General features: G+C 38.3%; 1 protein-coding gene across 10 annotated transcripts in view; it reads left to right on the top strand.

Moving 5' to 3' along the window:
* The window catches only part of spata13 (spermatogenesis associated 13), a 233,467-nt gene that overhangs the window by 198,266 nt on the left and 13,682 nt on the right, over positions 1–21,519 (top strand). For all 10 annotated transcript variants that reach the window (XM_048532925.2, XM_048532926.2, XM_048532928.2 and 7 more), the window contains 4 exons: positions 293–481; positions 3,691–3,870; positions 11,041–11,273; positions 20,722–20,851. In XM_048532925.2, the coding sequence (XP_048388882.1) occupies positions 293–481; positions 3,691–3,870; positions 11,041–11,273; positions 20,722–20,851 (732 nt within the window). The remainder of the gene's footprint in view (positions 1–292; positions 482–3,690; positions 3,871–11,040; positions 11,274–20,721; positions 20,852–21,519) is intronic.

Genomic DNA, 21,519 nt, shown 5'->3' with positions numbered 1-21,519 from the left:
TCCATTCTGAAGTGTTTGTCATTTGTAGGGCTATCATGGTAAGGTAGAAGGACAATAAAGGAGAATCCATCTTCATCTGTATGATGTGTTGAGGAATGCAACAGACCATTTACAGCATGAATTCTAGTAGCATTCACAAGGAACACTGAAGAAAGAATAAGCATGGACATGCATAATTTAGAATTTATAGTTACTTTTAAATCCCTACACTAAAAAGAGAATTGGAGATCTTCTGGTCGAAATATGTTACTGTAGCAGACAGATTTCCTAAATACTTTTTTACTTTTAATAGCTACGAGTGAACCAGGAAGATGCTGCAGCTGAATGCACTGGAAAGTTTGCCGATGAACGACTGAATGCCAGCTGCAGTAAGCGCCTACTCAAAAATACAGAAAACCAGAGGCAGATGCGAACGAATGTTATCCAAGAGATCATGAACACAGAAAAAGTCTATATCAAGCATTTGAAAGACATCTGTGAGGTACTGCAAAAATGCAGTTCTGAATTGAGGAAGTTTACTTAGAACCTTGTACAGCAATCATCTGAATCTAAGTGTGCAGGATCGGTTTGTTTTGTCTTATTCATTCATGGGATGAGGGCATCACTAGCTAGGACAATATTTATTGTCCATTTCTAATTACCTGTACCAGAAGGCAGTTAAGAGTCAACCACATTGCTGTCGGTCTAGAGTCACATGTAGGCCAGAACAGATAAGGATGGCAGCTTCTTTCCATAAAGGATGTTAGTGAACCAGATGGGTTTTTTATGACAATTGACAATGGATTTATGGTCATTATTAGACTCTTAAATCCAGGCTCTCTTTTTTTAAAAATTGAATTCAGATTCACCATCTGCAATGGTGGGATTTGAACATGGTCCCCAGAACATTCTGGATTGCTGGATTAATAGCCCAGTGATAATACCACTGGGCCATCACCTCTCCTAGGACATGGTGAAGAAGACACAGGGTATGTTTTCCCTCATTTTGAGAGGATTAGAGCACAGAAGTAAGGCTGTCTTGCTGCAATTATACAGAGCCTTGATGACACTGCACCTGGAATAATTTGTGCAGTTTGGTCTCCTTACCTGAGGAGGGATCTGGCTATGGAGTGAATACAGCGATGGTTTACCAGGCTGATTTCTAGGATGGCAGAATTGGTGAGTGAAGAAAGACTGGACTGGTTTGGTCTGCATTCAATGAAGTTTGGATGAATGAGTAAGATCTCTGAGAATCCTGTAAGATTATAACAGGTCTAGACAGGGTGAACAGATGGATGTTTCTAATGACTGGGAGGTCCAGAGCCAAGGATCATGCTTTAAGGTCACAGATAGGGCATTTCAGACTGAGGTGAGATTTTTTTTCAGCTGGAGAGGAGTGTGCCTTTTGGCATTCACTGCCACAGAATGTGATTGAGATGAAAACATTAAATGTTTTCAAGACAGAATTAAATATTGTTCTTGGGGCTGAAGGGATTAAAGTGTATGGGGAGAAACCAGGACTAGGATATTGAGTTGGATGACCATACTGAATGATAGAGCAGGGTCAAAGGACTGAATGAGCTGCTACTCCTATTTTCAATGTCTCTGTGAAATTGGCAGAAAGCCCAGTTATTTCACAGCTGGAGCATATTTGAATTTTCAATTTTTTGACTTTTGTTGAATCATAGAATATTTGCCATAGAGGGAGTACAATAAAGGTTGACCAGACTGTTGCCTGGGTTGCAGGATTATTCTGGTGATGACAGATTGAGGTGACTGTAATCTCTAGAGTTTAGACGAATGAGGGATTGTCTCGTTGAAGCATACAAAATTTATTTTTCTTACAGGGATATAGAATTGGGAGTGGTATTGCCTTTGAATAAGAGGCAGCTCATTTAATATTGAGATGATGAGCAAATCTTGTATTCAGGTGGTGGTGAATCTGTGGAATTTTCTATGCCCAAGGCAGTGATTGAAAGATTAGTTGATATCAAGGGAAATGGGATACTGCAGGAAAATGCTGTTAATGTAGAAGATCAGGCATAATGTATTTGAATGATGGAGTTAAATGTCCTAGTCCTGCTTCCATTTCCTATGAAATAGAATCACAGTCCAAAAGGTCCAGCAGAGGGATGTAATTTCCAAATCTTTCCTCTCTGCAGTTCCCAAAAGCATGTGAGCATTACTGAATTATTAACCAAGAGACCAGGGCAATAAACCGCCCAAATAGATTACAACTAAAGAAGTGAAGATAAGGATAAAATTGCAATTTTTGGTGCCTACTTTGACCCCAAAATGTCCTAATACATAATACAAGTCCTACGACACAAATCAAAAACAGGTAGCATTCAGATTCATCAGGTAATGGCAAAGGCAGATGAAACATTAACCTTTATTTCAAGAGGGACTGAGTGTAAAAGTCGGAAAGTTCTGCTAAAACTTTACAAGGCAACAGACAGCTGGAATATTGTGAACAGTTTTAGGCTTCTCATCTCAAGAAAGCTATACTGGCATTGGAGGCAGTTCAGGAAAGCAAGACTGATCATAAGTCATAAGGATTGTCTAATATAGAGAGGTTGTGTAGGTTAGATCTGTTTCAGAAGAATGAGAGGTGACCTTTTTTGAAATATACATGGTTCTTGAGGCTCTTGACAGTGTAGATGCAGATGTAGACGTTGTTTCCCTTTGTGGAAGTGTCTGGGATGAGAGCATAATCTCCGTGTAAGGGCTTACTCGTTTAAGACCAAGATAAGGAGGAATTTCTTCTGAGGGATGTGGATTTGTGGAATTCTTTACTGCAGAAGGCTGTCGAGCTGGGCCTTTAAGTATGTTCAAGATCAAGATAGATTTTTAATCATTAAGGGAATCGAAGGTTTAAGAGAGAAAGGTAGTAAAATGAAGTTGACGATGATCAGATCAGCCATGATCTCAAAGAAAGGCAGAGTAGACTCGATGGGTTAAGCCCTAAAAATTGGTGATAAGTAGCAATAATAATGCAAATAATTGGTTAGTCGTAGTATATTTAAAAAAACAAAACACCAGCATAAAATTTTAAGACATTGTTGGGGTAGCTCACATTCAAAAGCAACAGTAAATTGGGAAAATGGACTTTAAAGAAGCTGGGATACATTTATGTGAAGATTTATAATAGTGGAAATTTTTCTGTGCAAAATATTGACATTTCCGAATTGTAGTTTAATATATCAGTTTAAATAAAGGTCTCATTGGTTGTACTGAGTTTGTGTACAAAGACGATGAATTTTGCCAAATTGTACATCTGATAATTTTCAAAATTTGTAAAGATTTGATTCATAAGATGTGAACATTGTAGCCTGAGCCAGCTTGTTATTGGCCGTCCCTAGTTATCCTTGAAGGTGGTGGTGAGCTTCTTCTTGGAGAATTCCTTCTTAGGAATTCCAACAAGTTGTGATCCTGAGTTATTTCCTTTAGGGAGGCCTTGTTAATAATTAGTCAGCTCTGTCGCACTTGAACACCCTGTCTTTGCACAGCTGTATATTATTAATTAGTGGGTTTTGAATAATTGATTAAGGCTGACATTTGTGTGAAGTTAAATAGATATACCAAACCTGAGAATTTACTTTTCAAATAATCTTGCATGAAAGATCAAGAGCATTTGGAACCACTGTTTTCTGTTTTATTTGATATGGTATGTGAACTGTTTTCCAAGCTATCTTTCACTTCCCTTTTTAGGGATATATTCGTCAGTGTCGCAAACATACAGGCATGTTTGCTGAAGCACAGTTAGGTATCATATTTGGGAATATTGAAGATATTTATAAATTCCAAAGAAAATTTTTGAAGGACTTGGAGAAGCTATTCAACAAAGATGAGCCTCACCTGAGTGAAATAGGATCCTGTTTCCTTCAACACGTATGTTAAATGTATCATTATAATGATTTGATATAGATAATTTCTTATTCCATCACTGGGGCAATGTTGCTGTTTCAAGCTTAAAAAATAATCACCCTCAAAGTTCATATTTCAGCTTCCATTAAAGTAATAAGATGCATAATTTGGATATAACCTATAATGTAGCAGTGGGTCTCCCATATGTAGAAAACCTTGGGTAGATCAGTGAATGACTTTGGTCTAATCTACAAACGTACTCAGTTAAATTCAACTGTCAGGATGTGTCCTAGTTTTTACGCGATGCATTTGTTCAATTTCAGCACCACCAGCTTCTTCTATAAGCAGATCTTACTTTTCTGCCAATTTAGTTATGTAATTGCATAATTCTTTGATCATGACAGAAATACTTGCCTTATTGAAATATGTGAAGTACCAAGTGAAATTTTCTCATAAAAGTGAACAAAGTGCAGGCTTTGAATTATCAACTGGGGGTATTTGCCCAAATTGTACAAATTAACAAGAAAAAGTTTGTAATGTGAACTTTTATTTTCTGATTTCCCTGGGTTGAGAAACTGCAATTGATTTTATGCTTAAAATGTATAGGATGGAAAATTGCCTCTTTTTAGCTTCAAAGCTAAGCTGGCTCCGTTAAATTATAAGTCGTCTGCTGTTGAAACCAGAGGTAAGTTTGTGCCTGACTGCAAAAGTAAACGTCCCTGCAAATCACTTCAATACTTTGTGGTGTAAGTTTTCAGAGGGCTCCAGGTGACAGCTGATCCTTGGAACAATAATTGATGTACATTGTTTATTCATCAATAGAGGAAGGCAGATGAGGCTGTGGTTGTTCTTAAGAATAGAAAATTGAGAGATTATTCAAAATCATGCGGGATCTACACAGTGTGGAGAGGGAGAATCCATTTCTAATGAGGAAAGATTGAGAACTAAATCTAAATTATATATTTAGGATGCTAAAGAGGATTGAAAACGTAGTTGTAAATAGGGTGTTTCCTCTTGTGGAGCAATCTAGAACAAGTGGGCATTGTTTTTGGACAAGGAGGAATAGATTTTAAACATTGGTCAGGAGAAATTACTCCATTGTCCAAAGGTTATGGAATTCATGTGTTGTGAATGCCAGAACATTGAATCAATTTGAGAGGAGATAGATTTTTAACTAGTAATGGGTTGAAGGGTTAGAGAGTGTGGGCAGGAAGGTAGAGAAGAGTGAAGATGGCGTGGCCATGATCATGTTGAATAGTAGAGCAGGCTCAAGGGGCTGAATTGCCTACTGTTCTTCGTTCTTATGTTCAAAGGACAATGGTCCATGCAAATACCAATGACATAGGTATGAAAAAGGAAGAGGTTCAAGAAGCAGAATGTTAAAGGTCATAACCTCTGAATTATTACCTGAGCATTCTGATAATCATCTCAGGACTCCGGGGTGACTTTAACTGGGACCTAATTATTGAAAATAACATGTAGGATAGAAAGAAAGCCAGGAAAAGATAGAAGAGTAGCACTGTTAATGAAAGATGGTATTAGCACAATACGGATAAATGACCTAAGTTCAGGAAATTGGGATACAGAAGCAGCTTGTGGAGAGATGTGAAATAGTAAAGGCAGAAAGTCATTTAAGGGAGTTGTGTACAGCCTCCGTAGTGGTAACCACGTGATAGGATACAGATTAAAGGAATAACTAATGCGAGCTAGTGAGGAAGGTATAGCAATAATCAGGAAGATTTTAAACTAAGACTGAAAAAGTCAGATGGCCTAGATGAAGTGTTCATGAAATGTTTTTTGGTGTAGTTTATAGAACAGCCTGTGTGGCGCCAACCAGGTGGCCCCAAGGTAGCAGGAATCAAAATATAACTGTTTTAAATTAGTTTGAAAGAGTAAAATGTGGTTCCGAGGTTAGTATTTTAAACTTAAAGACAATTATGAGGGCATGAAAGCAGAGCTGGCTTAAAGTGAACTGTCAAATTAGCTTAAAAGGATTTGTTAGTTGAGGTACCATGACAGACATTTAAACAGATGTTCAGAGTACATACAACAGATACATTCCAACAAGATCTAAGAATTCCAATACCCACCATCTATGGTTAACTAAAAATTTTGAAGATCGTGGTGAACTTAAGTTAAAGCCATACAATTACACAAAGGTGGATGAGAGGTCAGAACATTGGACAGAATATTAAAAAAAAAACACAAAATGCCTCAAAAATTAAGGAGGGAAAGATTGTAGTACAAGAGAAAGCTCACTAGAAATGTATAAATAGCTCCTAAGAGCTTCTACATGCATGAATGTTGTATTCTGGTTGGCAAGAGGCAATGAGTGTGCTGTAGGCATCTGTGCCGAGGCCTCAACATTTCAGAATTTCTGTAAGTGACTTCAACTAAGGGACCAAAAAAAAGCTAAATTTTCTGTTGATATAGGTAAGTAGGAAGTAAAATTGTGATGTGAGCATGAAGAAGCCATAATGGGAGAGAATGGGTAAAGATCTAGAAAATAGGCTATATTGTGGGAAGAAGTGAAGTTGTCCATTTTGGCAGGAAGAGGCATGTTATCTAAATGGTGAGAGATTGCAGAATTCTGGGACGCAGAGGGATTTAGGTGCTCAAGTTCTTGAGTTAAAAAAGATTAGTATGTAGGTACAAGTAATTAGGAAAACTAATAGAATGTCACCTTTTGATGCAAGGGATACTGAATATAAAAGTGGGGAAGTCTGTGACTAAATTATACAATACAGAAGGTCTCTGATTTACAAATACCCAACTTATGAACTGGTTTACGAATTCGATCCCATACATAGTTTTAAAATGTAAAGAGCTGAATATGAGCATTTCCTGCACTTGTGAATGACTGCTTTCCATCGCGCATCAACTTGTGCACAGACTCCAGAATGAAACCCATTTGCATTCTGGGGTCTACTTGTAAAGGGTTATTGATGGGATCACATCAGGAGTTATCAGTATTGACCTCATTATTTAGGAAAGAATGAAAGTGTGTTAGAAGCAGTTCCAAGAAGCCTTCTAAACTAGTACTTGGAATTGGCCTGTTGCCTTGTGAGGGAAGATTTGTTAAACTAGATTTGTACCTGCTGGAGTTTAGAAGAGTAGTTGACTTGGGTGAAACATGCAAGATTCTGAAATGCGATGATAGGGTGACATTGAAAAGATGTTTTCTCTTGTCGAAGAATTTAGAACTAGAGTAAAGAAACACCCATTTAAGAAGAAGTGAGGCTTTGGAACTTTTTTTCTCTTTTCTGTGAAGGCAATAAAAGTAGTGTTTCAGTCTTTTTAAGGCAAAGGTAGATAGATTTTTGAAAAATAAGGGGGTGAAAAGTATAAATGCAAGTGAGAATATGGAGTCATGCGACCCCCATGATTTTATTAAATGGCAGTGTAGGCTCAAATGTTGTTAAATGTTGCTATTGTATATCCCTCAACCACTCTCTGACAGCCCATTCTGTATATGCACCACTCTCTGCATGAAGAAGTTGCTTAAATCTTTTCTTAAATCTTTTCCCTCTCACTTTAAACCTGTGCCCTCTAGTTTTCAATTCCCAATGCCCAGGAAAAAGACTATATGCATTCATCCTATCTATGCCTCTCATGATTTTATACACTTCATTAAGGTCATCCCTCATTCTGCTACATGCCAAGGAATAAAGTCAATCCTGGCCAACCTCTCCCTACAACTCAGGCCTACTGGTCCTGGCAATATCTTTGTAAATCTTCTGTGCACACTTTCCAGTTTAACTATATCTTTCCGACAATGGGTGACCACAACTGTACACAATACTCCAAGTGCAGCCTCACCAACAACTTACACAACTGTAACATAACATTCCAACTCCTGTACTCAGTGTGGAGCTGGAGGAACACAGCAGGCCAGGAAGCATCAGAGGAGCAGGAAAGTTGACGTTTCAGGTCAGGACCCTTCTTCAGAAATTCTCCAGCTCCACATTCTGTTATCTCTGACCCCAGCATCTGCCGTTCTTACTATCACCTATACTCGGTGCTTTCACCAAAGCAGGCCAGCAGTTGCCAGGTGTAAGGATGGCAGATAATAGATGTAACATGCTGTGGGTAGGGTGCAAGGTAAATTATGTAGTACTTAGTGTTGATGAGAGAAATTGGGTCTGGTTTGACAGCGCTGATCGGACCAGGTCTGGTAGTAGTCCAGAGAAGGTTCACTTATTGGATACTGTGTATGGAGGGTTTGTTTTGTGTGGGCAGATTTGGTAGTTTGGCCCTGTACTTTTTGAAAGATAGCAGAATGAGAGGTGACCCTGACTGAAACATACAAGATTCTTGGAAGACTTAATAGCGTAGACGTATGAAGTTTGGTTGTAGACTCTCCCGTGAGGAAAAACAAAGGGCGTAATCTCAGTTTAAGAATTTGCCCATTTAAAACAGATGAGGGTTGTGAATCTGTGGAGCTTGTTACCACATTGGACTGTTGAGGCTGAATCATGAACTATATTCGAGGCTGAAATGGACAGATTTTTAATCAGTAATGGAATCAAAGGGAAAAAGCAGGAAAGGATTTGAGAATTTTCAAATCAGTCATAATCTCTTTGAATGATGGAGCACATTCTGAATGGGCTACTTCTGGTCCTATGTTTTATGGTCTTATGTTCTAACATATCCCACAACACATTGCATTTGGGACAGTTTTCGATAACAATCTATGAATTCTTCCCAAATATCCTTGACGAATGTAATGTCATTTTTTTTACATTATTCTAACTTTTTTGTTATCTGTTGCACCATGCAATTACTGCTAGAAGACCTATAGACTACCCCTACCAATGCCATATTCCCTTTTTATTCCTTACCTCACCCAAACCGGTTCTACATCTTCTGATCCAAGATCATTTCTTGCTATCAAGCTTATTCCATCCTGTGCTAGCAGTACAGCCCATCTACCCTTTCCTTCCTGTCTGTCTGTCACATGTTTCAAATCCCTGAATGTTTGGTTCCTAGCTTTGACTTTGTAACTGTACCTTTAACTATGATTAAGATATTATAGAAACCATCAAAAATGATGAAAAGATTTTATTCTGAGTCACTTTGATACCTGATAAAAATCTCGCTCTGTATCAGATTTGGTGCTTTTGAATCATCCATCTGCAACAAATCATTCTTTTCTGTGTATATTGAGCTGGATATTCTGCATATTTAAATTATCAAATGGTAGTCTATGCATTAATGACATGGTGTGTTTTGTTTTGTACTAAAATCACACAAAACATTAACTGAGACAGTACCAATATTTTCATTCTTTGTTAAGGATTTTATCCATCAACCACCTCCCCTTCAACTTTTGTGAACCTGATTCTTGAATGACTCATTTGAAGCACTCTTCCAAAGGCCAAACCTTCCGACTGCACAGCGTGGTTTCTGAGAATATTGAAATTTGTGGGCATTTCAATCATTTTTGTGATTAGTATTGCTTTGAATACTGTTTTATGACATAGTTGAAAAGTGATAATTTTGACAATAAGGCCTGTTGAAAGTCTGCATAGTCTTCTGCCACAAAACTAGACATTTTTGTCCTATAAAGCAGCTATGCCAGGTAACTGTTGTTGGGAATTTTTGCGAGACTGCTTGATTTAGGCCACTGAAAAGAAAATGTGTAGGGAATGTGTGTGTGTGTGTGTGTGTGTGTGTGTGTGTGTGTGTGTGTGTGTGTGTGTGTGTATTATAATATAAGTGTATACATAGATAATGTTTATATGTGTTGCACTTACGGTGGTGATATATGTTTCTGACAATTTTCCATGACCCATTTTGGTACATTCTTTAATATCAGACCACTGGCTTGTCTCTTAACCTGTGTGCACCATCTACAAGATGCATTGCAGTATCTCATGGAGATTCCTCTGATATCACCTGCTAAATCTCTGACCTCAACCAACACGAAGGATAATACCACCAACTGCAAGTCACGCACCAGTCTGACCTGGAACTATCATGCCATTCTTTTTCATCGTCACAGGATTAAAATCCTGGAATTCTTTTCTAACAGCACTATGAATGTCCCAAGAACTGCAGCAGTTCAAGAAAATAGTTCGCCTCTACCTTCACCAGGGCGGTCAGTGATGTGAAATATATACTGGCCTAGCAACGCTCCCCTCCAATGAATGAATTTTTAAAAAATATAGTTTTCAGCATTTTCTTTATGCTGATTATTTTTTTTCCATTCTTGCACCAGTTTTTCATGAACATTGAATTCCCTCACTGCAACGCAGTTTTTAGATGAGTTTGCAAGTGTGATAACTTTTAGATCAAGCCAGCTTCGTGCTTCATTCTTTATGCTTGAAATTCCCATTCCTGATTATCATGTGTCATGCTCATTTCAATGTTGAGACTTTGTTGTGTTTGTTACAGTTGAGTAGCTTACGAGGCCATTTTCAGAGGTATTGAGAGTCCACATTACTGTAGCTCTGGAGTCCATATGTAAACCAGACCAGGCCTGGTCTGGATGGAAGATTTCCTTCCCTGAAGGGCATGAGTAAACAGCTGGGTTTTCCTCAACAATCAGCAGTGGTTTCATAGTTATAATTAGATATTGTATTGAATTCAAACTCATCTGCCTTGATGGGATTTGCACCCAGTCTCCAGAACATTAGCTGAGTTTCTGGATTAATAGTCTAGTAATAATACCATTAGGCCATCACCTCCCAGCTTGAAGTAGCTGAATGTGATTGTACCAAGGACAATGCCCTAAAAGATCTCCTGTGGTGATATCCTGGGAGTGAGATGATTGACCTTTGAGAATCACAGCCAACATACTTTGTGGTAGATTAAACTTCCCCTGATTTCCACTGAGTCTGTTTTTTCTATGGCCCTTTGATGCCATTGATAGCCAAATCTGTCTTAGTGTCAGGGGTAGTCACCTCTAGAGTTTAGTTGTTTTGTCCCAGTTTGGAGCAAGGAGGTAATGAGGTCAGGAACTGAGTGATGCTTGTGTTACCCAAACCGAATGACAGTGACTAAGTTGGTTATTACTGAGGAAGAGCCGCTTGATATCACTGTCAATGACTCCTTCCATCACATTGCAGACACAAGATGTGAAAAGAAAGATTTGGAATTAACGTTTTGTTTTATTGACACAGAACTGATCTGTGAACAAGCTATGAGCAAATGTTGATTACTGGTAATTTTTTAAAATAATATTTCTTTCAGCAAGAAGGATTTGGGATATACTCTGAATATTGCAACAACCATCCCAGTGCATGTGTTGAGCTCGCCAATCTAATGAAACAAAGCAAATATCGACACTTTTTTGAAGCTTGTCGACTGCTTCAACAGATGATTGATATTGCCATTGATGGCTTTCTTCTTACGCCAGTCCAGAAGATCTGTAAATATCCACTACAGCTTGCTGAGTTGCTCAAATACACTACCCCTGATCACAGGTATGAGAACTTAAAACATATTAAATTTATTAACCATGCAGACGATAAACAATGTAAATGAGGCATTTTCTTTTCCTCCCATTGCTTCAGATTTTCTTGTGACCAAGATCATCCTTGACTGAGATTTGTATAATCTTAATGTAATAGAACAGTTTTCAACACAAACAGTTGTGCTTAAATTGCTTTATTGGGGCATCTTTAATGCTGATGATCAAAGATTGCTTTGTATTGTGTACCCGCACCTTGTTTTTGGGCAAAGAGGCTTTTTAAAAATTCACTATTTGAGATTTTGATACATTTCGCTCCTTTGTTATACAGGGTTGCGATGTTCCAGTTTTTCCTTGAACACTAAATATTTCCTATACTTAGACATTTTACTGAAGGTTCTGAGAGAGGTCACTGGACCCAAAACGTAACCCTGTTTTTTCTTTCACAGATGCTGCCAGATCTGCTGAGCTTTCCCAGCAAATTTGTTTTTGTTCCTGATTTATAGCATCTGCAGTTTTTTTGGCTTTTATTTTACTGGATCACAGCTAGTTCGGCACTAAATGAAATTGGGCCTTTCTGAAAAGAAAACACAGTGTTACGGTGCACGTTGTGTTGAATCTGGGATTTAGCTTAGGTGGTTATGGAAGTAAATGCGTTGAAGCCCACTAACTCTGAGATTGTGGGAGAGAGCATAAAAAGTAAGGGATGGAGCTAGCTTCGCTTTGGGAAGGAAACAGAAAACAATAGGCAAAATACGTTGTCTACTCAATGTTATTGGAGAAAGTCGGAGAACTTTACTTCTGACAATTTGAGTATTCTAGTGGCAGAAGCCACAAAATAAAGAAAACATCTTCTGCCTCAGAAACAAATATAAAATCTACCCTAAATTAGAAACCATTTTTAATCAATCTTGTTAATAACTTTATTTCCTGAATGCTTTGACCAAGGATACAGTTCCTTCAGAACATTGGAGCGGAGGAACAGGAACAGGAACAGGAATAGGCCTTTCAGCCCCTTAGGTTGTTCTACTGTTCACCACGATCATGGCTGAATAGTAGTCTGACTCCATATGCTTGCCTTGGGCCCGTGTTCCTTGATAGCCCAAGCTTGTGCTCGAAGGTTGTGGGTTCAAAACACATGATGTAATAAATGGTGATATTACTTGATAGAAGTTGGTCTGTCTCAAATTTAAATTTAACAAATTATCATCAACAGCTATTTGATGAAGAGTTCCAAACTCCCACTGCTGTTTGTTTGTAGACATGTTTTCTAACATTCCTGCTAAATGGCCTGGGCTTAATTCTTAATGTCCCCCTGGTTTTAGAAGCTTCAACAAAATAAATAGTTTATCTTTATCTACCCAGTCTTTCCCATTAATATACTGAAGATCTTGATTAGATTACCCTTTTAACCTTTTAAATTCTGGGAATAAAGGCCTAATTGGTCTAATCTTTCCTCATAACTTAACCTCTGAACTCCAGGTAGTATCCTTGTAAACCTCATCCAGGGCCAAAACATCCTTCCTAAGGTGTGGTGCCCAGATATACTCTCTGTACTCTAGTTGGGGTCTAACCAGGGTTTTGTACAACTGTAGTAAACACCTGCACCCCTATACTCCCATCCTTCGGATATTAAGGCCAGCATTCCATTAGCCACCTTGACTATTTTCTGCACCTGCATTGGTATGTGATATTAACATTGAATGCTGGTGAACTATTTTTATCATGGCTACATTGTACCTGTACCATTCCCACCTTTGCCCAATAGTAACAAATGCATTTTTCCAATGGTAGTCACAAGTTGACAGTCGGGAATGATAACCTTGGTCAGTTACTCATTACTCTGAACTGGGACACAGATCAAATGTAGTAAACCAACTGACACTAAGATCAGTTAAACTCAAAACAAGATGGAATTTTTTTATATCTCATTAGCTTAGATGGTCACAGATATAACCATGAGCTATGCAGTTTAAAATAACTTCTCAGCAATTTAGAAAATGAAAATATTTTACATCTCGTATAGAACAGAAGCTTTGTTTGAATAAACACAGCACAGATGATACATAGCTAATTAGGGTTGGAAGTTTCAAAGAAAGATGTAAGTAGGTGCTTTTTGTTTCCTGCTATATGTTACACAGTTCTAACTGCCATCAGGCTTCAAAAATAAGTGGTGATGTGATCCCAACTCATGAAATTATTGGATACTAGATACCAGATTGAAATCTGGCTTGATGGACTGCCTTTTTAAAAATTTCTAACAAAGTTAGTTCACTAAAACACAAGCATGCAATAATGCAAATTTTGGTTTAACAATAAAACAGAAGTTTAATACGTAAAAGAAATAGGTAGAGCAAACCAAACTATTTACACATAACACAAGTTTAAGGATTTCAAAGCACACTGTGAAATACTGTTTGAGTAGGACTCACTGGGGTAGCATGCTGGAAATTGAGCCCCACTACTTGTTCCCAGAATTGTCACAAAAGTTGAATATTTTATAAAGTAGGCAAAATTGCTCAAATTACCTGACTTTCAGACCCAGCTTCATAGAAAGCACGGGAAAGTTTTCCGTACTGAACAACAATGACAATTCGTTGCAAGTAATTTGATTCTAGCTACAGGTAATTTTCTTACAAATAGTCAGCATACAATAAGATGAACTACAACTCTTAATACCTTTATGAACACCCCCTTTTTGATACACAGATACACAGGCACGTGGAAACATACATGGGTAATAGGTTTTGGGCAGAGGGTAAAATCTGGAAAGACAGTTCAGTCATCTGTGTTCCTTGGCGACATTCCTCTAATTTTCATTCTAGTTGCTTTAGCCCTCTGAGGTCTGTACACATCAGTGACTTCCAGAACCAGAAGTCAGTGCTGCAATCATTGTGCCAACAGTGATTGCCATGTACAGTGACTGGAGTGACTGTGCAGCCTTTTAACTTGGAGGAAACATTGTTCCCAGGTTCTTTCGATGAGATGTTCCTTATGACTCTTTTGTTGGCCAGCATGTAGCTTCGCTCATTCCTTCAGGTGCTCCCATTGATTGTTCACTTATAAAAGGTTTCTGATCTATCAATTAAAAATCAATGCTTGCAACAACTATTACAGGAAAGATAATCTGGTTTTCTTCAGGCTTACAGTCAGTTTTGATTGCAGAGAAGACCACTCCTGAACTGGAGAAGAGCGAATCCATCTCCCTGTCTGAAACTTGTTCTTAGACCCGAGCTGTCGGTCACCTGAGAACCAATCACAGTTGTTGGCAGGGAAAAGGTCTGTGTGATTAATAAGTGATCTCTAGTCCATAGACTGACCAACGTCCTGTTGCTGACAAAAAATTTATGTGTACAATCATTCATCTCCAAATCGTCTGCAACTTAGTTTTCAATTACTGTTTGCTAAAACAGTTGTTTACATGATGCTGGGCATAGTGTCAGGTTACTTGCTTTCAAAACATATAGCCGTCCTTTCAAAGTCTGGTTTTATAAAGCGCTGTGTTATTTCAATCCATGGTTTTAACAGCTGGAAAAGTAAAAGATACAGTCTTTACAATACACTCCCGTTAATCCAGAAACATTGCTTTACAGTACTCACAACAGAGAATTCCCTTCTCTATCATCTTTTATCAAGCTTGATATAATGGTGGCTTAAATTTCCTGTCTTGAGAATGTGATAGATCCTTCCTCAAGTCTTCATACAACTGAGTCTAAATTTTCTTAGTTTCATATAACCCTTCAGCGTTTTCACCAACCTCTTCTGGTCTGGAACTTTCAAACTAAACTCCTTACTCTGAAGTAACTTATTTCCTAACAGTTTTCAATATCCCCCTGGAGCAACTGTCTTAGCCATCCAACTTTAGTCATGATTTTTGCAAACTCTGAAACCAAGGAACTTTCTTCAAGTCAGGAGTCTTTTCTTTAAGTCAAATCATCTTACATAAAATTAGCCCCCACACCATTGTCAACTGCATTACCTGTCCCTTTGAATAGTGTCTTGTAATCTTGCACAGCTGAAACCAAGGCAGTTGCCAGTACAGCTTTCATATTTTCAGTGGTACTTTAATAGTCTTTGTCCGTTCTGATTTTCTGTCTTCAAATTCGTCAAAGGTGCAAAGACAATACTGAAGTTTCAGAACAAGCTTGTAATAAAATTCATTCATACTAACCTAATACAAAATTTCACATATCCTATTCTTGGGGCAATTAAAAAAAAAGCCAGTCCTTTCACTTCTTTAGATGCTACGTGGCCTTGGTCAACAATCTGGCCCAAATGATTCCTTTGCTTAGGCAAATTCAATCTTAGCCAATTTTGTAACTAGATAGTTTTTTTTTTTAGGCAGTTCAAATCGTTCATTTAAGTGGTGTAAATGTTCTTCCCAGGCTAAAACAATCAAATCATCAATGTAAAGAACAGTTATGTCATCCTTCAATTACTTATTGGTTCATTGGCTATTGGCTGAATGTAGCTTGTGCATTTTTCATTCCAACCAGTGTTGCAAAAGTCAATATTTCTTTGGTTGCATCATCAACAGCATTCTCTGGTATTCTTTTAGCAAGCCAGTTTTTGTGACATAAAATGCATGTCCAATTTGTTCAATATAACACTCCAATCTTGGAATAGGATATGAATTTATGACCCATTGCTATTTGGCACCATTATAATAAGTGAGTTCCTGATACTATGATTGAGTTCAATGGTGTCATTGTCCCTCATTAACTTTGTCTTTTCCCTCACATGAGTTAGTCTTGCTGGATTGAATCTGTAACATTGTTGTTTTATGGGTAACGCATGTCTCACAATAACATCATGGACAGCTCAAACTCTTTCTCCTGACATGTTCCCATATATTGATTTATTATTCTGTATTATCCTTTCCAAGTCACTTTGAAAGTTTTCTGGAAGATGAAACGTGGTACTTTCTAACCTTTTCCAAACACTGTTTTTTGGAAACTTATTGTTGGAATTACAACTTCAGAATTTTCCATTTCTAATCCATGCTCAATTGTTCAGATATTTCTGTTTCACTCTGTATTTCTCCCCCTCCTTAGTACTTTCTAAGGAAATATGTTCTGTTTATAGTAGTGCTGTGGTTTTGTTATCCATTTCCTTTCCTGACTTACCTTTTTCCCCCTATTATTGCAAACTGTCTCCCATTCAAAATCCAGCAGGTCAGTCATTTCGGTTCCAGGACATCTCTGCAGGAGTTCCTCAGGATAGTGTCCTAAGCCCAGCCATCTTTAGCTAATTCATCAATGATCTTCCCTCCATCCTAAGGTCAAAAGTGGAGATGTTCGCTGATGATTGCACAACGTTCATCACCATATACAGCTCCTCAGATACTGTCCAAATGCATAAAGATCTGGACAATTGACATTTCGGGTCAGGATCCTTTTTTCAGAAATCCGAGTCCCGGCCTGAAACATCAACTTCCCTGCTCCTCTGATACTGTGTTGCTCCAGCTCCAGACTGCATTGTCTGTGACTCCAGCATCTGCAGTTCTTGCTATCTCTAAGATCTGGACAATATCCAGGCTTGGGCTGAGAAGTGGAAAGTAACATTCATACCACACACATGCCAGGCTGTGACAATCACCAATAAGAGACAATCTAACCACTGCCCCTTCACTTAGTCCCCCACTATCAACACCTTTGGAGTTATCATTGATCAAAAGCTCAACTGGACTCACCACATAAACGCAGTAGCTACAAGAGCTGGCCAGAGGCTAGGAATATTGCGGCGAGCAACTGCCCCTCCTGACTCCTGAAAGCCTGACCACCATCAACAAGATATAAGTCTGGAATGGAATTCTCCCCACATGCCTGGATGAATGCAGTCCCAGTGACATGCAAGAAGCTTGACACCATCCAGGACAAAGCAGCCTGCATCCAGTCCCTCCACCACCAGTGCTCAGTAGCAATTCACCAAAGATCCTCAGACAGTACTTTCCAAATCTACACCCATTTCTATTTTGAAGGACAAGGGCAGCAGATATATGGGAATGCCACCACTTTCAAATTCCCCTCCACGCCACTCACCATTGTGACATTCCTTCACTGTCGCTGGGTCCAAATCCCTCCCTAACGGCGTTGTGGGTCAACTTGCATGGGAGGACTGCAGTCGTTCAAGAAGGCAGCTCACCACCTCCTCTTCAAGGGCATCCAGGGACAGGCATAAATCCTGGTCAGCCAGTGATGCCCACATCCCACAAAAAATAATTTTGAAAACAATTAGCTTTGGTATGTCGAATCTTATTACAGTAGAAGCATGTTAACTTTAACATCACATTTTGGTTCTAACCTTTCTGCATTATTGCTATGGTATCCTTCAGACTTTTCTCTAAAAACAGAACCTCTTACATCCTCCTTTTGCTGTAATCTGTTTCATTGCCAATTCATGTTCTCTAATATCCTTGACACGCTACTAGCCAAAGAAACAGTCGCCACATTACTGGAGGAAACAGCAACGCAGAGCAGAAGCTCCATCAGCAAGGACAACATACTTGTATTACTAGACCTGTGTCTCACCAAACACTTTGTCTTTAATGGTCAAATTTACAAACAGATCAAGGGTACGCCAATGGGGTCACCCATCTCAGAACTCATCGCAGAAGCAGTCATGCAAAGACTAGAACACACCACTCTCCCCTACATTCAACCTAAACTGTGGATTCGGTACGTAGACGACACGTTTTGTCATTATTGAAAGCATCAAATTAGAAGAGACCCACCACCTCATCAACACCTTATTCATAGGGATTAAATTCATGAGGGAAGAAGAAAACAACAATCGACTTGCATTTCTGGATATTAAAGTAGAACGATTGACAAGCGGGGAGTTCCAAACCTCAGTAAGCAGAAAAGCAACCCATACAGATCAAATCCTCAACTTGCACAGCAACCACCCCAACCATCCACAAACAATGCTTCATTAGGACCCACAGTTAAATGAGCCAGGATACACTGCAACACTACAGAACTACGCCAGGAAGAGGAAGAACACTTATACAAGATCATCGCTTTAAACCGATGCCTGAAACTTCATCCACAGATGCCTACAAAGCACACAACAACAGGAGGACATGGTACACCCGAACGCACTGGCCGCACTGACCTGCATCAAGAACATATCAGAGCTGACGACGAGACTCCTAAGACCACTAGGAATTACGATGGCCCACAAGCCCACAGCAACTCAATGACAAACACTTACAAGGATTAAAGACCCATTCCCACAACATGCAGAATGAACATGGGTTACCAAATACCATATAATGACTGCCACAAACATTACATCGCACAGACAGGAAGGAATCTAGCCACCAGAATACATGGGCATCAGCTAGCAGCAAAGCGGCACAACAAACTCTCCTTAACGTTTAGATAATGAAGGCCATTTATTTAACTGGGACAAAGTAACTATAGTAGCCCAGCCAAACATAGACACACGGAATTCCTAGAGGCATGGTTCTCTACCCATACTTCAATGAACAAGCTTATAGAATTGGACCTCATATATAAACCCGTACAGACCAAAACCAGAAATGACAGTACTCAGCATAATGGACGGAACAGTATAAATTCCAAGTGGAGTGGAATAACATCGCTTCATCGGAGGCTCCACTGATGATGTCACCTAGCATGGAAACAAAACATCTGAATAAAAATAAGCCAGCTCAGCGAGCAAATCAACAACAACATCCTTATTTTGTTGCAGTTTCCTTAAGTCCAACTCCTTTTCCATTTCTAGCTAGTTTATCCCCCCCTCCTTTCTTTATCTCGGTATCTATTTTTCTCTTTCTCAATTTCCATTGCCCTCTTTTTTTCCTTTTCCTCCTTTTCCATTTAAATTTTTTTTAAACTTGTTTCTCTGTTTTTCTCTCTAATTAAAGTCCTTTCATTTCTCTTTCTCGAAGTCAGGTCTTAACATTTCTAACTATGCCATAGCTAATTCCAACTGATACCCGATTTTAGGTTTCCTTTTTTTCTCTCAATTCGAATGTACGTTAGCCATGAAGCATCTAATCCTTATGAGAGCCGGTTTTAATTCTGCCTACAATTTATCTGCTAGCAGACTTGATTTTAGTTTTAGTCAAAGAAATCCACCATATCTTCCATTTCCAGAACATTCTTAGCAATGCAAATCCATCTTCAAATTCCATGCAGTAAGCTTCACTTCAATATAGCCTTTTATATCCAGAGCCACCACCTGATATTTTAAAAAGTAAGATAGATCCCTCTGAAATTCGGTGAATTCAAATCCCAGATGAGCTCACAATTATTATGATCCCAGCTAATACTATTACTGAACAGGTCAGATTGAATTCTGGCTTGATAGATTTTTTTGGTCTTGTGGTGACACACAAGCACACATTACTGCAGATTTGGTTCTGACAATAAAACGGAAGTATAATATACAAAAAAAATTGAATAAACTATTCACATATAAGACAAGTTTAAAGATTTGCAAGTAAAATACAAACCCTTTAATCCCAACAGTATTTCTTTATATTACTCGCATCAGAAAGAATTCCTTTCTTTAATTTAGTGGTGGCTTCAGGTCCCAGTCTAAAATCCGATAACCTCTTTCTTGGGTTTTGATATAACTGAGTTTAGACCTTCTCAGCTTCACCTTACCCACTTCTGGTTTTGAATTTTCAAGCTATATTCTTTACACAAAAGGGAGCTGTTTCTTAACAGGTCCACAATATCTCCCTGCTGAACAATAGTTGTTGTACACAGGCAGCTTCAGCCAAAACTTTTGTAAACCCTGAAACTGAAGGGCTTCAAGCTGTGGGTGTTTCACTAAATCAAAAATAAATTTGTGATTCTTTTACCTGAAACATAATGTTAGTTTATAAAACCCTGCCAATGGAAGCAAAGTCCCATTACTAACTATGCCCTTCCCTTTAATATTTTCAAAATAAATTATTATAGCTATCAAAATAATGACAAGTTAATCGCCAAAGCGCTTTAGTCACACTCAGACCAGATTTCACATGCCACTATTCCAAAATCCTAACTCTAAAATAAATATTATAAAAATATATAGAAATCACTTGCCTTACAGCACTATTTCAAACTCTATTTTGAGAAACTAATTTTATTAAAACATCATATATATGGAATGCTCTGCCCCAGAAGGCAGTGGAGGCCAACTCTCTGTATGCTTTCAAGAAAGAGATAGACAGAGCTCTTAAAGATAGTGGAATCAAGGGTTATGGGGATAAGGCAGGAACAGGATACTGATTGTGGATGAGCAGCCATGATCATAATGAATGGTGGTGCTGGCTCGAAGGGCTGAATGGCCTACTACAGCACCTATTGTCTATTGTCTATCATCTTGTAGCTGTCTTGATTGAGATTTGCTGGTTCTCGTGTTCTAAATAGTATTTGGTTTAATTCTAGAAATCTCTGCTATTGTGACAAACATTAACGAAATCTGTAACTATTCCGCAGTGATTATGAAAATATCAGAGCTGCATATGAAGCGATGAAGAATGTAGCACATCTGATTAATGAACGCAAAAGACGACTAGAAAGTATAGATAAGATCGCTCAATGGCAAGTGTCCATTGTAAACTGGGAGGTTCGTATTATTTTTTGGACTTATAAATCAAAGTATTGAATTACAAATCTTTATAATATTTCTGTTTGTCTTTTGACAAGCAAACTCAAAGCTACTTGCTGAGATTTGCTGTCATTTGCTTCAAATCCTACCAGACTTGTATTACACCAGATAAGGCAATGAGAAATATCTGTTACATTCCCCAGTTTCTTTTTTCATATAATACTGCATGCAAAAATGTAAAAATAACAGTACAAAAATAAACCCTTTGGTAAAATCTGAAAAGACACAACTGATGTACAGTTCATGCTATCGCATAAAGCAAAGAAACTCAATCACATGTTTTTGAAGTGTGTTATAGTGACACTTGCACATTTTAGCTTAATACGACCTTAGATTTTTAAAATTGTGATTCATAAATATGTATTGAAAAACTTGCATTAAAACCATTTATCTATCGAAGACCCCAATGTCTGGAAGAGAATGGCATTATGCTAGTAAATAAAATTCTACAAATTTGAGTGAAAAATCTACTATTAGTCCATGAAAATTCTGCAATTCCTTGTTTCCACATCTGGAATGAGTTCTATTGGTTTATTAGCAGCTCCTTGTGGGCTCAACTAATACTACGAATTCATAACTAACATTGAATCTTGATCCATATTGAATATTGAACTAAAGCTGACTCA

This window comes from Stegostoma tigrinum, chromosome 6 (assembly GCF_030684315.1).
Source record: "Stegostoma tigrinum isolate sSteTig4 chromosome 6, sSteTig4.hap1, whole genome shotgun sequence".
NCBI lineage: Eukaryota > Metazoa > Chordata > Chondrichthyes > Orectolobiformes > Stegostomatidae > Stegostoma > Stegostoma tigrinum.
This window is presented reverse-complemented; position numbering and strand designations above follow the sequence as displayed.